This window comes from Rhinichthys klamathensis, unplaced genomic scaffold, assembly GCF_029890125.1.
Source record: "Rhinichthys klamathensis goyatoka isolate OS25496 unplaced genomic scaffold, OSU_Roscu_1.1 h1tg000105l_1, whole genome shotgun sequence".
NCBI classification, from domain to species: domain Eukaryota; kingdom Metazoa; phylum Chordata; class Actinopteri; order Cypriniformes; family Leuciscidae; genus Rhinichthys; species Rhinichthys klamathensis.
The window spans coordinates 1,854,671-1,877,127 of record NW_026606644.1 but is presented as its reverse complement, the minus strand read 5'-3'; the positions used below and the strand labels follow the sequence as shown (position 1 = coordinate 1,877,127).

At 37.9% G+C, this 22,457-nt stretch overlaps 1 protein-coding gene across 1 annotated transcript; it reads right to left on the bottom strand.

Annotated features, from left to right (window-relative positions):
* Positions 1–1,654: 1,654 nt before the first annotated feature.
* On the bottom strand, positions 1,655–22,209 carry LOC130087189 (uncharacterized). The gene is made up of 7 exons (XM_056253415.1): positions 22,011–22,209; positions 17,901–18,109; positions 15,080–15,532; positions 14,016–14,038; positions 12,984–13,019; positions 5,844–6,007; positions 1,655–5,720 (listed from the first exon to the last, which is right to left on the bottom strand). Exons 1-7 carry the CDS (start codon positions 22,207–22,209, stop codon positions 1,906–1,908), a joined length of 4,899 nt encoding a protein of 1,632 aa, XP_056109390.1. The 3' UTR covers positions 1,655–1,905.
* Positions 22,210–22,457: the final 248 nt, after the last annotated feature.

Here is a 22,457-nt window from a genome sequence, read left to right as displayed (position 1 = left end):
TTGTCTTAGATAACTTAATTTATTAATCTATTTGATACACTTAAATCTTAGCAGAACAATTCATTCTTAGCTATAAATGTAGCAGCAAACAAAAGTGTATGGCCAAATGCCCCCTTGCGTTTTTAATTTAAACTGACTTTTTATTTCAATTATTTCCATGCTATTTAGTAAAACACAAACATGTATTATTATTGAAATGGGTTTAAAATTAGTCTAGATGCAGATCATGTGATCATAAATAGCAAATTTGCAGTTACGATCATAACCTCACTAATGGTACTTCAGATGCACAGTTTTGTGTGCAACAACTCTTTGAGTCACGATTCTACAGAGTTCTTCAAGGGCTCGTAATGCTGTTTGGAATTTGCTCAGTATGTGAACAGGTGCTGGTTTGGATTTCTAGCTTTCTGAAAGTAGTTTGTCGCCATCTGCCGGTGTGCTTGAGGTTATACATTTCATTGCGGGGGAAAAGGAAGCTCGTACTGAGCTTATGAGTAGTTGTATAATATATAATCACACCATAATGTTAACATTTCATATCACAATGTATTTTAGGTTTTTGCATGTTTCTGATGTTCTTTTTCTAATTCTTATATGTCAGTGTACCTTTTATTAGATTTATTTTTTAAATTCTTATAATAATTATGCATTTAATTAATTCACCATGGAGGGTAGGCTACAGAATATCACTGTACTGTACTGTCAATCTGACATACAGAGTTGTAAAGGTTTTGCCATTCGTCTATTTTTATTTTTCATATTTGTTTTTATTTCCTCGATCATTATACAGAGGTATACCATTTCATACTGGGCTGCATGACATTGCGATATTTCGTTTTTATGGAATTATATATTGCAAAAAACAAATTTGATGTACATGAATTATTCAGGAAATCAAATGTTAAATAACACCATAGTCTTGGCTGTATAAATTAAATATTATTAATCTTTGTTTAAGCTACAAAAGTGATCTTCTCGTTGTCATAATGCTTAAATGGCAATAATTTTAGGACATTGTTTACAAGTCGCACTGTCCATGTTCAGGACCTGGATTTATCAAAACAGGCTTCAGACAAATTTAAAACTTCACAAAGGTTTACAAGTAAAATCATGAATTGACAAGTAAGTTAAACAGTTAAGTTCTATTTATTAATTCACACAGTTGAGAAAATTATTTTTAAAAACAATATTACTACAAATAATAATTATGATCATTTTAAAATCCATAGGTAGAATTAATTATTATACAATTGCTGATAACTTTTGAACAGTAGTAAATTGTCAGGGAATTGGGAAAATTTCACATGCTGACAAGCATTGCGGCAATACAGTATAAGCTCTACCATAAGAAAAATCTATATTTCTTCATTTCAAAATGTTGTATGACATACTAATACAACTTGCTTATCATTTCTTGAAAACATAAAGGAAGTGCTTGAAATCATACATTGTTTTTATAGTCTTTCATAGGTTTTTACAGTATCAAAATGTTTGCATTATTTCACAAGACTAAACGCCAAAATTACGTGGGTTTTTTTTTTTTTACATTTATGCTTTTTTTCAGAAGCTTTTATCCAAAGTAGCTTAAAGAGTATTTAAGCTATACAAAAAAAGATAATTTCATGCATTCTCTGGAGCCATTGTGTGGCTGTGTTGCTAGCACTATACTCTACCAGTTGAGTTACAGAACATGATTGTTGTGGATTCTTGAGAAATTTGACATTGCATCATTGTTGAAAACACAAATATTAAAAGCATAAAATAACTCTCAAATTCAGTATTCTTGATGTTAAATGATTATTGATTTATACGTGAAAGAAGCATTGATGTTTGTTAAGTAACATCATGTTAAGCAAATTTTCAATTTTCCTAAATCTATTTGAACTAATCAGCCTTTTATTTTGTTCAGGACATCTCCTGTCCCTCAAGGGAAGCACTTTCATCCTTTTGATCGGATGTTTTCTGTTTGCTCTGTGACTGAAAGGCACTAAAAGCTTTCTTAATTTTCATCATTTTCTGAGCAACAGTTTGCATTCGCTTCTCTCTCTCCTCCATAATGCGGCGCTCTGTTTCGAGCAAATTTTCTCCTTTAGCAATCTTTTCCAGAATAAGAGATTCTTGTTTCATTTTCTCGAGTCCAACAACCCGGTCCTCAAAGCCAGGACTTTTCTCTTCTTTCTCAGTTTTGATCAGGATTTCGAGATATTCGGCTGTGGAGAGAGATTTTGGATTCAATGCAATTTCATCCAGTCTTCTTAGGCAATCAGAGGACAGTTTGATCAACTTCTTCAGTTTTTCCTCAATTCCATCGAGTTCATCTTCAAGTGCATCAAGTAGTTGCTTAGAGTCCATAAACTTTCCTTTTGCCTTCATGAAGTTGTCTTTCAGCTCTTTAATAGTTTTTTTCTCTGTTTTTGTTTCATACGTCCACATGAAATTTTCCTTAGAATGAGCAGAGTAATGGCAGTTTTCAGGGCAGATAACGCAGTGTTCAGCCTCCATCACAGCGCAAGTTTGCACTGAATCTTCTGCAGGGAGGAAACAGCTGGAGTGACATGTGAAGAAGCAGGTGTTGCAATTCATGGTAAAACAGTTTACAGGGGTTCTGATTGCTTTCATCACTTCTACATCTTGCTCAAAATCCTCATTTTGCTTCATGCTGTCACTCTCATTTTCCAAACATTGTTTGAATTTTTTTATCTCACTCATTTTAGAAAGACCTGCAGTTATTTGAGGGGTCAGACTTGTCGTGGCTTTCTCAAGGCGATCTCGTTCCTCCAAGACCTTTATAGTCATCGTCAGATCTTTACTTTCAATGATTCCCAGTGTCTTGAAAAAAGCCTTCATCTGTTTAAAGGTTTTGTCCCAGACAAGCTCGGTCAGTTTATCATCTTCATTTTCATCATCATCTGAATCATTGTCAGAGGTTGTAGGCTCTTCTATTTTTTTGTCTGCATACACTGCTGAATTGTTGAAACTGAAATGGGTGGGTTGTCCCTTTTTATTCTTTTGACAGGGCAGATCTGCTGCTTTGATTGCCTCTAGAACTGGGATGTTTTTCCCATCTGCGAATGTCACCAAAATGATGATGTTCTCTGCAATGTCTTTGCCAAATATGGACAGAATCGAGTCAAAGATGTACCTCTGATTGACACTCAGGCGGGCAAGAGAGGCCTGGACAACAAAGCAGACGGCATCAATGTGATCGATTCCCAAAGGGTTACAAAGAAAGCTTTTGACCTGCTCTGTAATCAGTTTATCATGTGCGATCCCTCTTGTATCCCCAAATCCGGGTGTATCCACGATTGTGAGGGAATAGGGAATTTGAAAGCCAGGCTGATTGTACAGCTCAAAAGATGAGACATTATATGTCTGACTCTCAGCCTGTGAGCGATTGGTCACTTCATTGATTAGTTTGAAGCGATATGAATCCTGCCACTTTACGCCCAGTATGTAATTGACCATCACATTAACCAGCGTGGTTTTTCCTGCACCTGTTGATCCCAAAAGTAGGATAACTTTGTTTTTCACATCCTCGACCTTTCTTCCAAAGACATACTGATAAAAACTAACAGTCTCTGACAATTTTTTGTGTAGTGTCAGTGTATGTACTGATGGATTGCCCTTTTTTATTCGTGAAGATTGATTCAAGAACAACCCGCTCCCATCCTCATTTGATTGTTTCCCCTTGAAACTGGCTGAAAACACAGTTTCAGGCCCGGAGAGACTCTCTCCATCATTTCCACAGTTTGCAAAAACTCTGATTGTGTAAATAGTGTCTTCTTTCAGTCCTGGAAGAGTGCACTCCCTGTTTGTAGATTTCACAGACTTCCATGGCTTTTCACTTTCCTGATCCTTTCTGCATTCTCTGAATTCCAACACGTATCCAGTGACCAGAACATCTTCTCCCACAGATGTAGGAACATCCCAGGCTACAGTTGCAGACTCTGATTCTACTCGTTTCACTATAGGTGCTCCAGGAGGAGCACATGGACGAGTCTTGAAGAATGATGTTGTGTCACTAGTCAGACTTACTCCTGGACGACACACCGCCTTACAGTTGAAACGATATTCTTTATGCGGTTGTAACTGCTTGACAGGGACTTGATCAGAAACCCCATCAGTAAACACCTCTGTCCATTCAGGGCTCTGCGCTACCTGATATGAAATGCAGTACGAGTCCACACAACTAACACCGCGGTCAGGAGGTTTGATTTGCAGATGTATGCAGTCATGCTCAGCACTCAAGAAGACTGGTTTTGGGGGTTTTGAGGGGAGCTCGTACTGTGAGCTTATGAGTCTCCCCCTTTCATAAACATGAATTGAAGAGGCAGTGATGAGTTCATCCGGGATTGATGCAATGCAGAATACAATGTTCTTTCTTCCTTTGTTGGCTTCTTTGAAATCTAGGAAGGCCTGTATGTTTTCCCTGGTCAGTGTAGTTACATTTCCTGAGGAAAACCATTTATGTGTCTTTTTTGAGGAGTCTTGATCATAAATTACTTGCTCTCCATTGTTACACGATTGTTTTTTCAGGTAATTCTCCAGGTCTGAAAAGTACTGTTCCTTTTCATTTAAAGAGGAAAGTGCAAAAGCTATCACATAGTTATTGGATGCTTTCAAGACAACCTTGTCCAAGTCATTGCTGGATGCAAGAACAGGGACTTCTTTCATGATTTCGAGGTAAGATCTAACGACATTCATCTCTCGCTCTCGCTCATTTAGATACTTGTTTACCAGAGCACCCTGAAACGGGGATCTTTCTTTGTCATTTAGAGCATCAACAAGCTCTTGTTCTTCTTTTCCTCCACCCCTTATGGATGGAAGAAGCCTGCAGAGATGCTTTTGAAAAACTATTTTGTACTCTGAGCAGAGGTCCTTAAATTTTCTGATTTTAGTTTTGATTTCAGGGAATTGAATGGCAACATTGTCCCTCATCAGGTCTTGACATTGAATGTCACAATTATCCAGTTCTTCCATGATCCGTTGGGCACGTCGGACTAGGCTTACACTGATCTCCCTGACTAACTGAGCAGCTGTTGAATCTAGTTTTTTCAGAGGGTAAAGCCACACGGTCATTGGCACAGCATTCTCTCCATGTTCTCCCAACAGTTTTGGCAGCTCTGAGTACACCTTGATGGCATCTACATAGGAAGCTGGATTGTTTTCCAGAGCAAAATCTCCATGAAAAGTGCAGCTGAATTTGTTAATTTTCTCTTTTTCCGATTCATTCATTTTCAAAGATGCTTCACCTTCAACTGATATTAAAGGTATATTTTTGATTGATGCTTGGAGGTTTCCTTGTATCTCTTGATGATTTTCATTGGATGAAACTTCACGGTCAAAAATAAAGAACGCTTGAGCTCCATACAATAGAGCCGTAACAACATGTGTGGCCGAGCCCTCCTGAAATACATTGCTATGCTTTATGTTCCCTGCTCCAAGATGCTCCATAGTTAACTGCTCAAAACGTGAAGTTGACCGATACTGTAAAGTGACTCGAGATTGATGTTTGGACTTCTTCTTGTCATTTAAATAGCTAGCTGAGCCTTTCACACTAACTAATCCACCCAGAAAGCTGGCTTCAAGAGATGCAGATATATTCAAAGCTTCTACTTTGTCTTCACTTGAATCTGAGGCAATGATTTTGAAGTCAGTGTTTGGCTGTGGCCGTACATTGATATTCTTCTGCAGCATCTCAGCATCCCAAAGAGTTATTCCTTGGGAAAATTGTATATATTAATAATTAGTTACCCCAAAGGTAAAGCATAAAATCTAACAAAGTAATACATTATACCATTTAGATCGTTTCCTCCCCAGTGTGTTCATGTGCTTTTTATTACCTGGAATGAGGACATCTCTTCGGCAGTCATAAAGCATTCCCAACTGAAAAGGTCGGCCAAGACAAGCCAATTCAATGGTTTCAGAGTCAGACATCTTTCTAGTGAAAAAGTCTTGGATTATAATTTTTTTGTAAATGGTAAATAAAAAGATATACAACATATGACTGAAAAAAAATATGGCATTAGCAACATAAGCATTCATTGGGCCATCTTCAAATATGGGTAAAATTATCTTGAGACAGTGCAAGGAAAAAGATGCTGCCAGCTTTAATATATTAAGTGCTGTATTAATGATTTTTTTTTCAGTCGATTAACTTATTTTTAATAACAAAGATAAAATAAAATCTATATTGTAATTATAAAATTTATTTATTTATTTAAATTAATCATATCATGAAATAAGATTTTGGTGATCCAATGCCTATCTGTTCAGAATGTTTTTTGTTGCAAACATTTAATCGTATAATCTAACAATTTTTTTTTCCATTTAATCTATTGTTTATTTTCTGAATATTTGATTAATCATTTGGTCAATTTACCAATGAATAATAACCATAACTAATCTATTTATGAACCTGATGGTATCTGAGCAGTTTGTGAACAGTGCTGCTTACTGATCGAGAAATCTACAAATATGCTTAGATCATTATAACAGTTTAAAAATGTGCTCTAATACGCAACTTTTGGGTTCCTTAGGTCCGACCATACTGTCTCTCAGGCATTGTGTTGATGTAAAATTCGGCTTTTAACAACGCATTGGCGTAGCAAGACGATTCTCAGTAAGTGTTATGATGATGCTGGGGTGCGTTTCCCAAAAGCATCGTTAGCCAACTAGGTGGCAAGTTCCTTCGTTATCAGCATAGTTCAACGAGTTGTTGTTTCCCGAAACCATCATTCTAACAAACATTCGCAAAATGCATAGCAAAGTTGTGTGGTTGGAACGACAGCTTTTGACCTGTGGTTAGAAGTATAGTTTCTTGATTACATGACATGTGGACTTAAAGGGTTAGTTCACCCAAAAATGAAAATTAAGTCATTAATTACTCACCCCCATGCTGTACCAACCCCGTAAGACCTTCGTTCATCTTCGGAACACAAATGAAGATATTTTTGATTAAATCTGAGAGCTGGATCACTGCTACATAGGCTGCCAAAGGGACTGACACTTGACGGCCCAGAAAGTCATTAAAATTTTTTTTTAAATGTTTCATGTGCCTACAGTGGCTCCACTATAAGTTTATCAAGCGACGAGAATACTTTTTGTGCGGAAAAAAAACTAAAATAACGACTTTATTCGACTATTCCATTGCTTCCTTGTGGGCCTGAGACGAGAGTTCAAGAGATTTCCAGGACGCATGCGCGAGAACTGACACTCTTCTTCTACTACTATGTACAGCACGCGCCTTCCTCTGCTTGTAAGACGCGCGCTGTGTAGTAGAAGAAGAGTGTCAGTTCTCACGCATGCGTCCTGGAAATCTCTTGAACTCTCGTCTCAGGCCCACAAGGAAGCAATGGAATAGTCGAATAAAGTCGTTATTTTAGTTTTTTTTCCGCACAAAAAGTATTCTCGTCGCTTGATAAACTTATAGTGGAGCCACTGTAGGCACATGAAACATTTAAACATTTTCTTTAATGACTTTCTGGGCCGTCAAATGTCAGTCCCTTTGGCAGCCTATGTAGCAGTGATCCAGCTCTCAGATTTAATCAAAAATATCTTTATTTGTGTTCCGAAGATGAACGAAGGTCTTACGGGGTTGGTACAGCATGGGGGTGAGTAATTAATGACTTAATTTTCATTTTTGGGTGAACTAACCCTTTAATAAATCATTGTCTTGAGCAAAATTAGCAAGCTGACATACATTGCAATCTTTATATTTTATTTAGAATACATAGAAATGTCATTACGTCTTTAGTTTGTCTAGAGATTTAAAGCACCGTTTTTGAAGAGTGCGAATGTGCTCTACCCATAGACTGTAAAAAAAGATGAAATCAAGGCCCCGCTCTCACTCTCGCAGAATCAATCGCAAGAACATGCTCCTGCACTTTTTGGGGGGGATTGAGACGTTTTGGCTTCACTTTTCAAGGCTTGTGCGGCACGCTTGGCTATACCACGTATAGAACGAGACTATGATTGAATCTGGAAATAAAACAAAATAACTGAGAAAGATGAGAAATAGTCCTCAGATGCCATGTTAGTAATTTATAGCAAAACATCTAGCATTAATTCGATCTCACACAGATTCATGAAAGAAAGTTATTACTCCACCACCACCTGCGTGACATCATCACCAACGTGGTTGAACGACCAATTTGCGACAATACGTTTTTGGGAAACAGTCGTGACTGGCTTGATTTCTTCAATGTTAACTATTATGGTAGTGAACCATAGACAGTAGTGAACCAGCAAGTTACGTCGTTGTACAGGAAACGCACCCCTGAGAGATTAACTGATCAGTTTCATAACAGTGCAACCTAGTGGTCATATACAGTATATATATATATATATATATATATATAACTTTTATTTACTAATATTTAACTTTTGAATAAATCTGCCTATTGTAATGACATGGTCTTAATAGATTCCTTGGGTCACGCCGAGAACATAGATACCAAGTTTGCCATATTTGCCCAAACTTCCTGTCCGCCATCTTGATTTTCATTCAATACCTACTTTTTCGAACTGGGCCGTTTGTCCGATTTTCACCAAAATCGAATTATCATCTCCAGAACGTGGCGACTAAAAGTTATGGATTTCGTGACGATAGATGAAACCGTTTTCGTATACCACAGCATAAAAGTTAAGGCATGATGCCAAAATGACTGTTCAGGCTTTATCTCTGCAGTGCCTTGACATTTTGACACCAAACTTTGTATGTGTCATTGTCACCTCACTCTGACCACATCAAAGTGATTTCGTAACTGCGCCACCTATTGGTCGAAAGTGATAAACCGTTAAATCATCTTATAAGTTACAGTATATATGATTTTTCAGCCATTTGCCCAAAATCCTCTTAAAATGTTTCTAATTGCTCCTTGCTGCAGTTGGTCTGACACTCCCAGCCATGTTGGCATGTCTTGTGTGTATATATATATATATATATATATATATATATATATATATATATATATATAAAATAAAATTTGGATTTTTTATTCAAACAAAAACCTGTCATCCAGCCATCTCCTCCCTGCCTCTTATTTCATCCTCACCCTTTTTCACCCAAAATGTGTTTTAGGTGGACAGGTCAATGCAGTCACCTGCAGGTAATGCACCTTACAAAGAACATAAAAAAATATATGTAAGATGTTGGAAAATAACAATGTATTTTCCTGTTAACCAAATGCTTTTTACTCTTCACTATTGCTTCAATCCAACTGAATGAGCTCACCGTTATTTGTTGCGTAGTGACGTGTGTGTTCAAGAAGGCCGGATATGTGCAGTTTCTGCACAATACGCTGTATTTAATCACGATGACTCACGATATGAGTATTTGCGCTACAGGAATTACACAAACTTCCCCAGCAAAGTGAGTAAAAATAATAAGTAACACGCCAAATTGGCTAGTGATTTGATAGCGTTAACCGCCACAGTCGATTTTTACCCGCATTTTGCGGGTTGGCAGGTGTTAATTATAAATTATTTGGTTATTTTTTTCAAACTCCTCTGACAACATTAATGGGATTGTTACCAAATAAGTGTTAGATCATCTTTACACCATGCTGGTGAAAACTTATTGATTAGTGATAAAATTTTGATTAACCACACAATGTAATGCTTGGATAATTCCTTAGTAAGGACTTTACAGAAGAGCTGCACACTCAGAAAAAAGTTATAAAAGCGGTCACTGAGTAGGTAGCCTACTAATGTACAATTTATTTAGGGTAAAATGAGGATAAAGGCTCCTTTGAATTCTCCTCTAAACAACTAGATGGCACAAAAACTTGCCGCAGCACTTTCCAAAACATCCACTTTTCAAGATGCACGTGGAAATTTGGCTGATCCTTGTGATCGCGGGCAGCAGCGCAAAGTTGATTCTGTGCTAATATGATCTAATATTATTTTGAAGTGCGTGTTTTTTTGTTGTTGTTTTTTTTAATGTGGTAGATTTAAGTAGCAAATGAGAATTGCTAAAATTATTGTATATATTCTGAGACATACGTCTTATCTATTTTCAGTTTTGTTCAAGCTAATTAAAGCAACAGTTTTTCAATAATGGAGGAATATGTAAAAGTAGTCTATAGTGTTTGTGGTAAAAGGCAACCCTGCTTATTAACATGGTAAAAAATAGCTGGTATACTTTTCCATTTGTTGACATGACATGGTTAGATTCAGGTGGGAAATGTCATATATCAAATTGGGTGTCAGCTTAGAGATACCATACCAAATGAAACCATCATATTTAAAAATATAATATTAATCATATCATAAATAATAAGTTTCTACTGTACATCTTTATTAAATTATAACGGGATTTTAATTCAATGTTTTCATAATCTTTACCTTTTAAAATAATTGTTTGTATTTTTAAAATATATTTTAATGACAGTATATTTATTGAACAAAAATGAATTCTTGTATTTATCAAAATAAACAGAAAATTGTGCAAACTTTGCTAAAGTGATTATTTTGAAAGAATATTAACTTGGACATTATTAGAAAAAAATTTTTTTTAGCTAAATTATTTGTTTATGTGTGCCTTTTGCCCCATGCTGGTGAGCCTTTTACCCTTTTACCCTTATCTTATAAGACCTTCTTACTTTACCTTATATTATCATACATTTATAAGATTTTTAAACAAAATTAACTTTTTATTTATTTTCACAAAAAATCTGTTGCACCATAAATATTTAATACAAACATATATATTTTTTCTGCAATCATACACTATGGAATAGTGTCAAAGCATATTTTTAGCCCCGTTTGACCCTACATATACCGGTATGCACTCTTAAGGGGTAAAAAGGTACAAAGGTGTACCTACCTTTTAAAAAAGTGATCGCTTTTGTTTCTGAGAGTGTATTTAAATATACACACTTTTTAAAGCATTTGAGCATTTTTTACCAAGCCAGAAAAGTTCTCTGCTCAGTTTCCAAAAGGCCAATGAAAAAATACAGCTTATTTGATACAGTTGACATCTACTGCAGGCACGGTCACATTATGGGGTAAGTTGTGGGAAGCTGCTGTCAATTGACAATGATTTGAGAACAATACCTTGTTTTAAATATAAATTATTATCATATATATATATGTATATGTGTACACATATATACAGCATATGTATTAACTTCTGGTATCATCTGCAATACAGTTATGAAGCACACTAAGAAATATTAATCTTTTGTTTTGGTCGACAGATATTGTAATTCATTTAATTGTGTATTACAGCATTTAAAACACACCTGACAGCTTGGCCTGACCTGACATTTATGAAAAATACTGGTGTTCCCAGTTCGATGGTGTGGATAAAATATTCATTATATAGGTTACTTTTGTCTGAAAACCAGTAAAAAACAAATTGTGCTCACTTTATCTAGCAGGCATTACAAATAATTATAATATCTGAATTTTGGTTTGAAGGACAGAATTGACAACATTTATTTTAATTTAAGCAACATACCTTTTTCCCCACTATATTACTTCAGAATGATTTGTCCCCTTCAGGTTTAGACACTGTTAATTTACATCTAAACACTGTGGTTTTATAGAGTGAATCAGGGGCCACTCCTTGCAGCACTGTGATTGGGAAGGGAACAAGTCACATGAACTCACATCCTAAAATGCCATTAAAGAAATGGGATCCTTCATTGTCAAATGTCACTCCAACTGCTATATCATCAGAAGAACCTCATTAGGATATGGTCTCAAATTCTTTTGTAAACTAGTTTTGTCGTGATACCAAAAGGATGACTCGATATGACACCTGACAGAAATACCATATCGATACCATGACAAAAAAAACAACAGTAAAAGTAATTGAATAATATGACAGAACTTACAATTCACTGTTCTATAAATTAATTTAAAAACTATAAACTCACTTGACCAGCATGTTCCGCTTTTTGATCATTCCCTTCTCTTTCTTTTATAAAAAATGACATGCTAGTGTGAACATCCTTTTCAGACATGTTTGCAACAAACACATTATCAATCATGTTAACATTCGCTAACCTTTCACCATTCAGAACTGGTTGGGATAGGGGTTGGATGACTAAAATCTTATTTCATGATATGAGTAATTGAATATTTTTAAATGTAATTTTATAATTACCATATAGATGTTTTATTTTATCTTTATCAAAAATAAGCACAACAAAAATTCAGCAACAGTAGGTTTATATAACAGTAGTATTCAAGAAAGAAATAATAAAAAATAAAAAAACTGAATTGTGTAAACTGCATGCACATATTGAAACTATATTTTGGAGAAGCTAGACTTGACTTCTAGGACAAAAGTGAAACTTTGAGTCCTTCTGCAATCCATATTACGATTGCTGACCTCCCTTCTCAGGGGTCAGGATGGAGAGGACTGATTCAGTATAGGAAAATGTGAAACTTTTATTAGGTTTGGTGTTTCTATCAACTGACCCTGACTTGATGCAATGATTGACTGGACATTTTCAATTCCACATTGAATTCTGCTTCATTGTAAAATGTTAATTATTTTATAGAATTTGAATGAGCATTTTGTTCCAAACGTTGCAAATTTGGTGTGGAAAAATGTAAATTTTAAATACAGAAATGCATTGCCATTTTGCGTATTAAATTTCAAATTCAATATTGTTACCTATAAGTTTCCATACGCCTAGTGCAGGGTCTTAGTTACGCAAATACCATATTAGGATTGGAAAAGTACTCAGTGTTCCAAATTTCTCTTCTGTTCCTAGCAGTCACGTATAGCTTCTACAAATGGACAGTTTTCAAGGATGTGCAGTTTCTGAAAAACAAGTTGTAGTACTTCTCCTTATCAGCCTGTATTCAGTTTAGTTATTTGCCAGTAAATTTCCACTCCGCATAAGCAGACTGCTTACAGAGACATGAATCATATGAAGTACAAGTTTTGTAAAGTACAATAAAGTAAAGTAGGACCTATGATTGAGAAAACTGACTAGTCCCACTAACCCTTCCACCTCACCTACCCATCATCTCCATCCCGATCCCCAGCAATCCGGGTCCTGAAAGCAATTTAAGGAGATAGAGAAAAATGGTAGAGAGCATAGGCATATAAATCAACCATTACTCAGCCATATTAAAAGTACAATTTAATGCATCAGCATTAATGTTATCAACCCCCCTGATTTGTTGAATATTAAAATTATAAGGTTGTAAAAATAAAACCAACTACATCTAATGTTGATTAGGACTTTGCAATGAATGCAAAAATGTCAGAGGATTATTATGATCCGAGTACACCAACACCTCTGCGCCTCCTTCAACATAAACATCAAAATGTTGTTCTGGGCTTGAGTGCCCAGAACAAACCCAAAGCTTCTTTCTTGAGTAATTTCTTTGATGTATATTACATTTTAGAGAAAAGAAACATACTGGATGGCCCATTCCGTCTTTATCTGATTGTAACAAAACATGTATTTTAAAAGGCTAATCAAACTTGGGTGCCGCGAGGACTGGAGCTGTCGCTTGTAATAATTTCATGTTGTCAAAAGCCCTCTGACCGTAAGATGTCCACTTAAACTTCGTAGAGTCTTTCAACATATCAGTCAACGGAGAAACAACAGTGGAAAATTAGGAAAAAAGCATCTATTGTAACCAACAATAGACCTGGTCAATGGAGGAGGAAAACCTTCAATAGCCGAAACATTAGCTCGGAGAGGACGTATTTCAGCCTGTCCCCCCTCCTTACCCAAGTATTTCACTGTGGCCTTCGCAAATTCACATTTTACAGGTTGACTGTAAGGCGCCCTTCAACCAGACAATCAAACAATGCCCGTAAACACTGAAGATGCTGCTCCCACGTATCACTAAAAATAGTAACATTATCCAAATAAACAGTGCATCCCTCCAAACCCAAGACCACCTGATTCATTCATCTCTGAAAAGTTGCAGCCGTGTTTTGCTACAAAAACTCATTACAGAATATGAGTATAACCCTGATGGCGTAATAAAAACGGTTAACTCTTGGGGACGTGTTTGTTAACGGTTCTTGCCAGTACCTTTTCAAGAGATCCAGTTTACACTGGACATTTAAGAAATGATCTTATGATCAAATGTAGGACGCTTTCTACCTGTGTAGAAGAACATCGATCTGAATGGCGATTCAACTCAAGGGATCCTGTCTTTAATGGTATTGCGATTAATGTTTGAACTTTCATCTTGTGATATTTGTATTTTTGCATTGGGCAAATGCCTATGCATTCCTTAATCATATGTGCATAAAATGGTACAATTCTATTATCTTTTGTGTACATTGATGCTTGTGAAATGCAGCAGTTTTCAGTTGAAGTAAGGCGCTTCTGTAGCGTAGTGAATTGCTTTTGAGGCAGTACAACAGTCCGAGGTCCCTTCATATTCTTCTCTCTCCTTTTCATTTGTTTTGTACTGTTCTATTTGGGGTATGTCTTTTACATTTAGGAAAACTACCCTTTCTGCAACTGTCAGTTGCTGACAACAGGTTATAAAATAGGACATGCTTTATTCATAATACTTTATTAACAGGTTAACTGTCTGGTGTTAAGGCTTTAATACATGTAACAGCTGAGCTATACTTAGTGTAGTGTACAGTTGTGGCTGTGGGTCGGGTTTTATTGTTGATTGAAACTGATTTTTAATATAGGTGTTAAATTGAGAAGTTACAACAACTGTTTTTTTTTTAAACTATGCAAAGTTGCACATATTGAAACTATCTTTTGGAGAAGCTAGACTTGACTGCTAGGATAGTTTCAATATGTGCAAAAAAAGTTGTTGTAACTTCTCCTTAGTTATCACCCATATTTAGTTATTTTCCAGTAAATTTCCAATCAGCATTAGCAGACTGCATACAGAGGCAACAATCACATATGAAATAAAGATAAATAAATGCTAAGAAATAAATGTTCCACTACACCTACATTGTGTTTTTTTCCCAGCTGTTCTGTTGACAAAGGAACTTTCCAGCATTCCTTGCTTGTGTAAGGGAGAAATCCTTAACAATTTTATTTGCTCTATGCACACAGCGCTCTGTGTGGATGTCCTGAATACGTGGCAGTGAAGCACCAATGATTTTTTAAGCAGTTCTCACAATCCTGTTCAGTTTATGTCTCTCGTCTGCCGTACTGTTTCCAAACCAGCAAGAGATGCAATATGTGAGAATGCTCTCAATGGTGCCTCTGTAGAACATGGTCAAAGCTGGAATAGGGAGATCCACCTTCTTCAGTCTGCGAAGAGAATGAAGACGCCGTTGGGCCCTCTTGATTATAACTGTTGTGTTTTCTCTGGAGGTTAACTCATCGGTCAGATGGAATCCCAGGAACTTAACACTGTGTACTATATCCACCTCCGAACCATTGATGGTCAGTGGGAGGTGGTGCCGATGACTAGTCCTCCTGAAGTCGACAACCATCTCCTTGGTTTTTTTGGTGTTAAGGGCAAGGTTGTGTATTTTACACCATGCTATCAACTGCTCCACGTCCTCTCTGTAAGCTGACTCATCATTGTCAGTAATGAGGCCAACAACTGTGGTATCGTCGGCAAACTTTAAAATATGATTGGTGTTAAAACTAGCAGAACAGTCATGTGTCAACAAAGTAAACAGTAAAGGGCTAAGTACACACCCTTGTGGTGATCCCATGCTCACTGTGGTTGTCTTAGATATTTTGTTACCTATTCTGACTTTCTGCCGCCTCTCCGTCAAAAAGTCCAAAATCCATCTGCACATGCCAAGATCCACTCCCAGCAATAGCAACTTTTCAATGAGTTGTTGTGGCAAAATTGTGTTAAAAGCAGAGCTAAAATCAATCAATAAAATTCATACATAAGTATTCCTGTTCTCCAGGTGTGTCAGACTGAGGTGGAGCAGAGTAGATAGAGCATCCTCCGTTGATCGGTTTGCTCTATATGCGAACTGCAATGGGTCCAAACTGGTTGGGAGACATGATTTGATGTGATCCATAACAAGCTGCTCGAAGCATTTCATGGCTATTGGGGTCAGGGCTATGGGACGGTAATCATTCATGGTGGCTGGATTTGGCGTCTTGGGCAGAGGCAGTGGTTAAATTGGGCCGGGGCTCTCCGGGGCTCAGCCCCGGCACATAAGTCTGCTCGTTTGCAGTCTACTGGAAATTATGTCACATACAATTTGATGAAAGTGATGCTTTTGAAAACATATTTCTGACAATAAATGAAAGATTTTTGAAATGGTATGTCTATTTTGTCTCGGCGGAGCTGAGATGAGAACAATCGGAACACGGCCGTATTTTTGTTCAGCTGCTTAATCTCGTTGTCAGTCGACCATGATCGCGCACCGCTCGCGCATGCGCATCTGACACGGATAAATGTACGCAGCAATAATGAATGTTCCTGGGAGACCGTGGTTGCGCGGGATGTGGATGTTCCAGAAATGTCAAAAAAAGTGCCCTGGCCTTGAATGACAAGGTAAGGAAAATAAGACTAAATCAAAATTAAATAACCAGGACTAGGTTGACCATGTGATTTTTCTCAGGAGATGTTTTGAGCATTTTACTTCAGATACCGGATTATCAGCAAATTGCCAAGAGAACTGCTAATTTAACGTTAGCTGGCTACCTAAAATAAACTAGCAATCTATTCAGTCAGCATATTTGTATTTGATCTGTGTGAATTACAGAAATGTAAGACTTGCTAGACCTAGTTACTTTTAGCTACCAAGCTCTGTGGTTAATGAAAATTAAATCAACCATTTATTTTCCAACTTTCAGAGATAAATTGAAATGAGTGGAGCATATCCACCCAAGAAGAGGAAACTGACTTACTTCTTCAAAAGGTGGGGTGATATTCCAGACATTTTTAGCATGACTAGCTCTGTAACATGTTGGCAGTAGAGATGGGACAGTATGAAAATGACCAAAATTATCACAGTGTTCGGTATTATTGCGGTATTTTTAAAAGTGTGTTCAATATGTTCAGAATACTGAATACTGTACTAATACTGAGGTGTTTGCATACCAGCCATTGTGGGAAGTAATAAAGTTATAGATGAGTGATGAGTTATAGATGTGTGTTCTCTGTACTGTTTTTAAGAATGTGTATGAAATTAAATGTAAAATCAAAATTAAATTACAAAGGTAAAACACAAATAAATTCAAATGTTGATTGTAAAACTAACCAGTGTTATCATCATTTTTATATCTTAAAGCTGCAGTCCGCAGTTTTCGCCATCTCTGTTCGAAATCTGCAATTGCAGTTATTCGCGGAATTATCAACTTTACGTGGGTTGTGTAATGAGGCAACCACTGGAGCCAGAAATCAAAACTTTGCCTTTTTATGTGTGTGTGTGTGTGTGTGTGTGTGTGTGTGTGTGTGTGTGTGTGTGTGTGTGTGTGTGTGTGTGTGTGTGTGTGTGTGTGTGTGTGTGTGTGTGTGTGTGTGTGTGTGTGTGTGTGTGTGTGTGTGTGTGTGTTGTCGTAGTAAAGAGAGAGAATGGGAGAAGGAAGTTTGTATGAGGTGGACCTGGTCACCACAGACCCAAATCTTCTCAGCTGTTGCTACTGTCATATGCTGCACTGTCTCTCCATGTGGCACATTATGTTTGGCACATTGTATGGGTCACTATATCATAAGGTAATACAACGTGTAATCAAGTGATGACTGATTAACAGTAATGTAAATGCTAAATGTCCTAATACCTGTTGCAAAGTAAATCCTCTTAACCTTGCAGTTTTTCACATATCATGTAATACTCAATTTCTCCATTTCTTTGCACAAAACTCTCCAGAAAGTGCTATTTAATGGTTTATTTTTCAAAAAAAAAAATCACGGGGGGGCATGCCCCCGGACCCCCCTAGGGAGAGCACCCCCACATAATAAATCCCAATTTAACCCCTGGGCAGAGGTATTATAGTTGCGCTTTTAAAACAGATGGGCACTCTGGTTTGGCTGAGAGAGATGTTGAATATGTCTGTCAAGACATCTTTCAGCTGTTCTGCGCATTTCTTCAGCACACAACCTGGGATGTAATCTGGACCAGCCGCCTTTCGAGGGTTAATTTTAGAGAAGACCCTCTTCACGCTATCAGACGTCAGCTGGACTGCCTGGTTGATAGGAGGCAGCACCTGCCTTTGTGCTAGTTTGTCATCTGTAATCTCAAACCAAGAAAAAAAGGTATTAAGATTATCTGGTAAAGAGGAATCATTTTCCGTTGTCCGGACAATAGGTTTATAGCCTATAGCTATGAGTGTGTGTGTGTGTGTGTGTGTGTGTATTAGGATCAATCCGCTCTGTGATCAAACAATTTTTTCATCTTTATTTGCGTCTTTACAAGATGATCTCGAGCTTTTTGTCCTGCCAAAACCAAACACATACGAAAACAATTAACATAGTCTGACAAATTTTGCAGCAAACAATACTTGTAAAGTAGGATCTTTCTGATACGCAGTCACTAATTCACTACGAGAAAAAGGAGAGAAAACAGATAAAACATCTCAAGTTTGGACACTTCTTCTACACATTTAGATGATAAAGTACGACTCATTGTGTATTTTATGGCACAAGACAAACACTTCAGGGAATTCTCGCACCTACCCATCAGTTTGCTCTTTCAACGGAGTAAACGAAACTACAGGAACAACTTCTCTCCACACTCGGCCCCCTGCCAAATTATTCCCCAGAATTATAGAAATGCCAGTAATGTAGGAACAACCGATTTTACCTTTCTACATCACAACCTCAGTTTGCCTGCCAACACTGGACATTAATTTTTCCAATGTCCAGAGTTAATGCAATAATGGCAAACATTAACATCAGTTTTCCCAAAGGCAAAGTTAACCGGTCTCTGAGTAGGAGGCACAACATAAAATTCAAGTTAAATTTTCTCAATGGCTAACACCACTCCACAAACATCAGCAGATCCACTCTTGTGAGTTAAGATTAATTCATCTACCAATACAGTGGCTTCAGCAACAGTATTGGGCTTATTTTCATTATTATACTGTACGTAGCAAAATTGTCAGTAACAATGTTCCTAAACTGCTCCAACAAAATAAAATCTTGCAACTCCTCAAAAGTACTTGCATTCAAAGCGGCACACCACCGATTAAAATGTACAGCTCTCTTCCCACTTCTACATGGGTTTTACGTTCTCCTTTTCTCCAATTCCTTAAACGCTGACGATACACCACTCTCAGGCTGATTGGATTAGCATCTATGCATTTGAATGAGACTGTTCATAGATATAAACACTAGAGGTCGCCTTGGGGTTCTAAACATGCGTCAAAACCGCCGCCATCTTGGAACAGGGGTCTTGTCATAGGAAGTAGCTAGGTAACGCTGAATTCATGGATGATGCCGGACTTTTGTGCTGCGTATGGATGTTTACACGAACGGAAAAAAAAAAAAACCAGACAGCAAGGGATTACATTGCACAAGATTGTGAAATTTTGTAATTTTTTTAACATTTCTCTGGACTCTATAATAAATACATGTCTGACCGTTGGAACGAACTAAAACAACTAGAAAATCACATTCATGACGATTTATGGTGATTTTATTTCCGTTAGACCTTTTCCTACATTGACGCTGATGAGGGGTTCCCCTGTTTCAAGATGGCGGCTCTATTGACGCATTCGTTCCAATGAACTGCCGTAGCCAAGGCGACATCTAGTGTTTATATCTATGGAGACTGTTATGCTGATGAGATCAGGTAAACGAGCTGACTCCTGTACTTTATTTATATGCCACCTCTATGTAAATCCCTCCCCCTTGAAAGGTATATAATGTAAAGTTCCCTTAGTTAGACTTAATGACTGCAGCTACCGACAGCTCTTGTTCTCAATAAAGAATCCTGCTGAAGATACAACCAAGTCTCCTGGTCTTCGCTTCTGAGTTTCCAACAAAGGAAAATAATTTTCAAACAATGTTCTTTTTTTTTGCTTGCCAAATAACTCTGTCTTTACTGGCAAATAACTAAATAACTGAACAAGAACTTGTTTTTTAAAAACTGTGAACAGCATGCACATCCTTGAAACTTTATTTTTGTCAAGCTAGTCTTGACTGCTATAGGAACAAAAGTGAAATTGTGAACACTTGAGTACTTTTCCAGTACTTACATGGTATTATGGTATGTGGTAGGCCTAATATTATTTCTGTGAGTTAAGGAAACTGCTGTAAAGCGCCACATCATGTTTATTACCTTGTTAATTAACCTAACTAAATGCATCCTATATGTGATAAATCAGATATATACACTCACCGAAAGGATTATTAGGAACACCTGTTCAATTTCTCATTCATGCAATTATCTAATCAACCAATCACATGGCAGTTGCTTCAATGCATTTAGGGGTGTGGTCCTGGTCAAGACAATCTCCTGAACTCCAAACTGAATGTCAGAATGGGAAAGAAAGGTGATTTAAGCTATTTTGAGCGTGGCATGGTTGTTGGTGCCAGTCTGAGTATTTCAAAATCTGCTCAGTTACTGGGATTTTCACGCACAACCATTTCTAGGGTTTACAAAGAATGGTGTGAAAAGGGAAAAACATCCAGTATGCGGCAGTCCTGTGGGCGAAAATGCCTTGTTGATGCTAGAGGTCAGAGGAGAATGGGCCGACTGATTCAAGCTGATAGAAGAGCAACTTTGACTGAAATAATCACTCGTTACAACCGAGGTATGCAGCAAAGCATTTGTGAAGCCACAACACGCACAACCTTGAGGCGGATGGGTACAACAGCAGAAGACCCCACTGGGTACCACTCATCTCCACTACAAATAGGAAAAAGAGGCTACAATTTGCAAGAGCTCACCAAAATTGGACAGTTGAAGACTGGAAAAAGGTTGCCTGGTCTGATGAGTCTCGATTTCTGTTGAGACATTCAGATGGTAGAGTCAGAATTTGGCATAAACAGAATGAGAACATGGATCCATCATGCCTTGTTACCACTGTGCAGGCTGGTGGTGGTGGTGTAATGGTGTGGGGGATGTTTTCTTGGCACACTTTAGGCCCCTTAGTGCCAATTGGGTATTGTTTTAAATGCCACGGCCTACCTGAGCATTGTTTCTGACCATGTCCATCCCTTTATGGCCACCATGTACCCATCCTCTGATGGCTACTTCCAGCAGGATAATGCACCATGCACAAAGCTTGAATCATTTCAAATTGGTTTCTTGAACATGACAATGAGACTACTCTACTAAAATGGCCCCCACAGTCACCAGATCTCAACCCAATAGAGCATCTTTGGGATGTGGTGGAACGGGAGCTTCGTGCCCTGGATGTGCATCCCACAAATCTCCATCAACTTCAAGATGCTATCCTATCAATATGGGCCAAAATTTCTAAAGAATGCTTTCAGGACTTTGTTGAATCAATGCCACGTAGAATTAAGGCAGTTCTGAAGGCGAAAGGGGGTCAAACAGAGTATTAGAAGACATCAAAATGGCGGATCCTGCTCTGGGTGGTTTGGAAGGCTCCACTCATGTGCTAGGATTTTACAAACATTTTAAAATTGCCATTTTAAGCTTTCTCAGATTACTTTTTAAGGTAATTCTCTGGCCTTTATACAATTTGCATCATGGAATTATGAAGCGGGGCTGTGGGAGTAAAAGCAAACATGCGCAAAGTAATGCCGGCATGTATCTCATCACCTGTGGCGTCTTGGTATTGACGCCTGTTTTACTCACGGGTAATCCACCAAAGACTCATCCCTTTATCATTGACCCACTGGGCATTTTATCAGAAAAATCACAACTATACCTTTTTGGATTTGGTTACGCCGCAGCCTTTACACGGATTCTGAATGATGGCAGAGCGCAGGTCTTTAAGCCAGCGCTCACAATTACAAAGCGGCGCACGAATAGCTTATCTTCAGCCAAAGTACTGTTGCTACTGCTGCTACTATGAGGAGTTTTTTCATTTGAATCCTGGACCACTTTTCCATTCAGAGCCCAACTCAACAGCGCATAAAAACATTCAGATGCAGTCAGCGTCACCTGCAGTGATACTCCAGCCGGTTATAACATCTAAAACATCTTCGTTACTCGCCTTGGCTCCGGTGCTGGGTGGCGTTTCTTCCGGTGGAGCTGTGTGCACTGTCCCCGGGTGTCGGCCTGTCGGAGAGGGGGGTTTTCGTCGGCGTGGTTCCCGAGGGGATGCGTGGTCGGGTGGATGGACCAGTCCGGCCGTTTCTGGTGGAGACGCGGAGCCGGGTGGCAGTAAACGAACAGGTGCTCTGGGAGAGCATGATGGACCTGAGTGGTGGTTGGGGTTGCAAGCTCCGCGCCCAGAGTGTCGGGCGGGAGTGGCGACAGCGGCAAGGCAAGGCAAGGCAAGTTTATTTATATAGCACATTTCATAAACAATGGTAATTCAAAGTGCTTTACATAGGAGGAAATAATTAAAACAGTTTAGAATAAAAAATTAAATAAAGTACAGTAAAAACAGTCGGACGAACATTGGCACAGTGCTCATTCAGTAAATGCATAGCTAAAC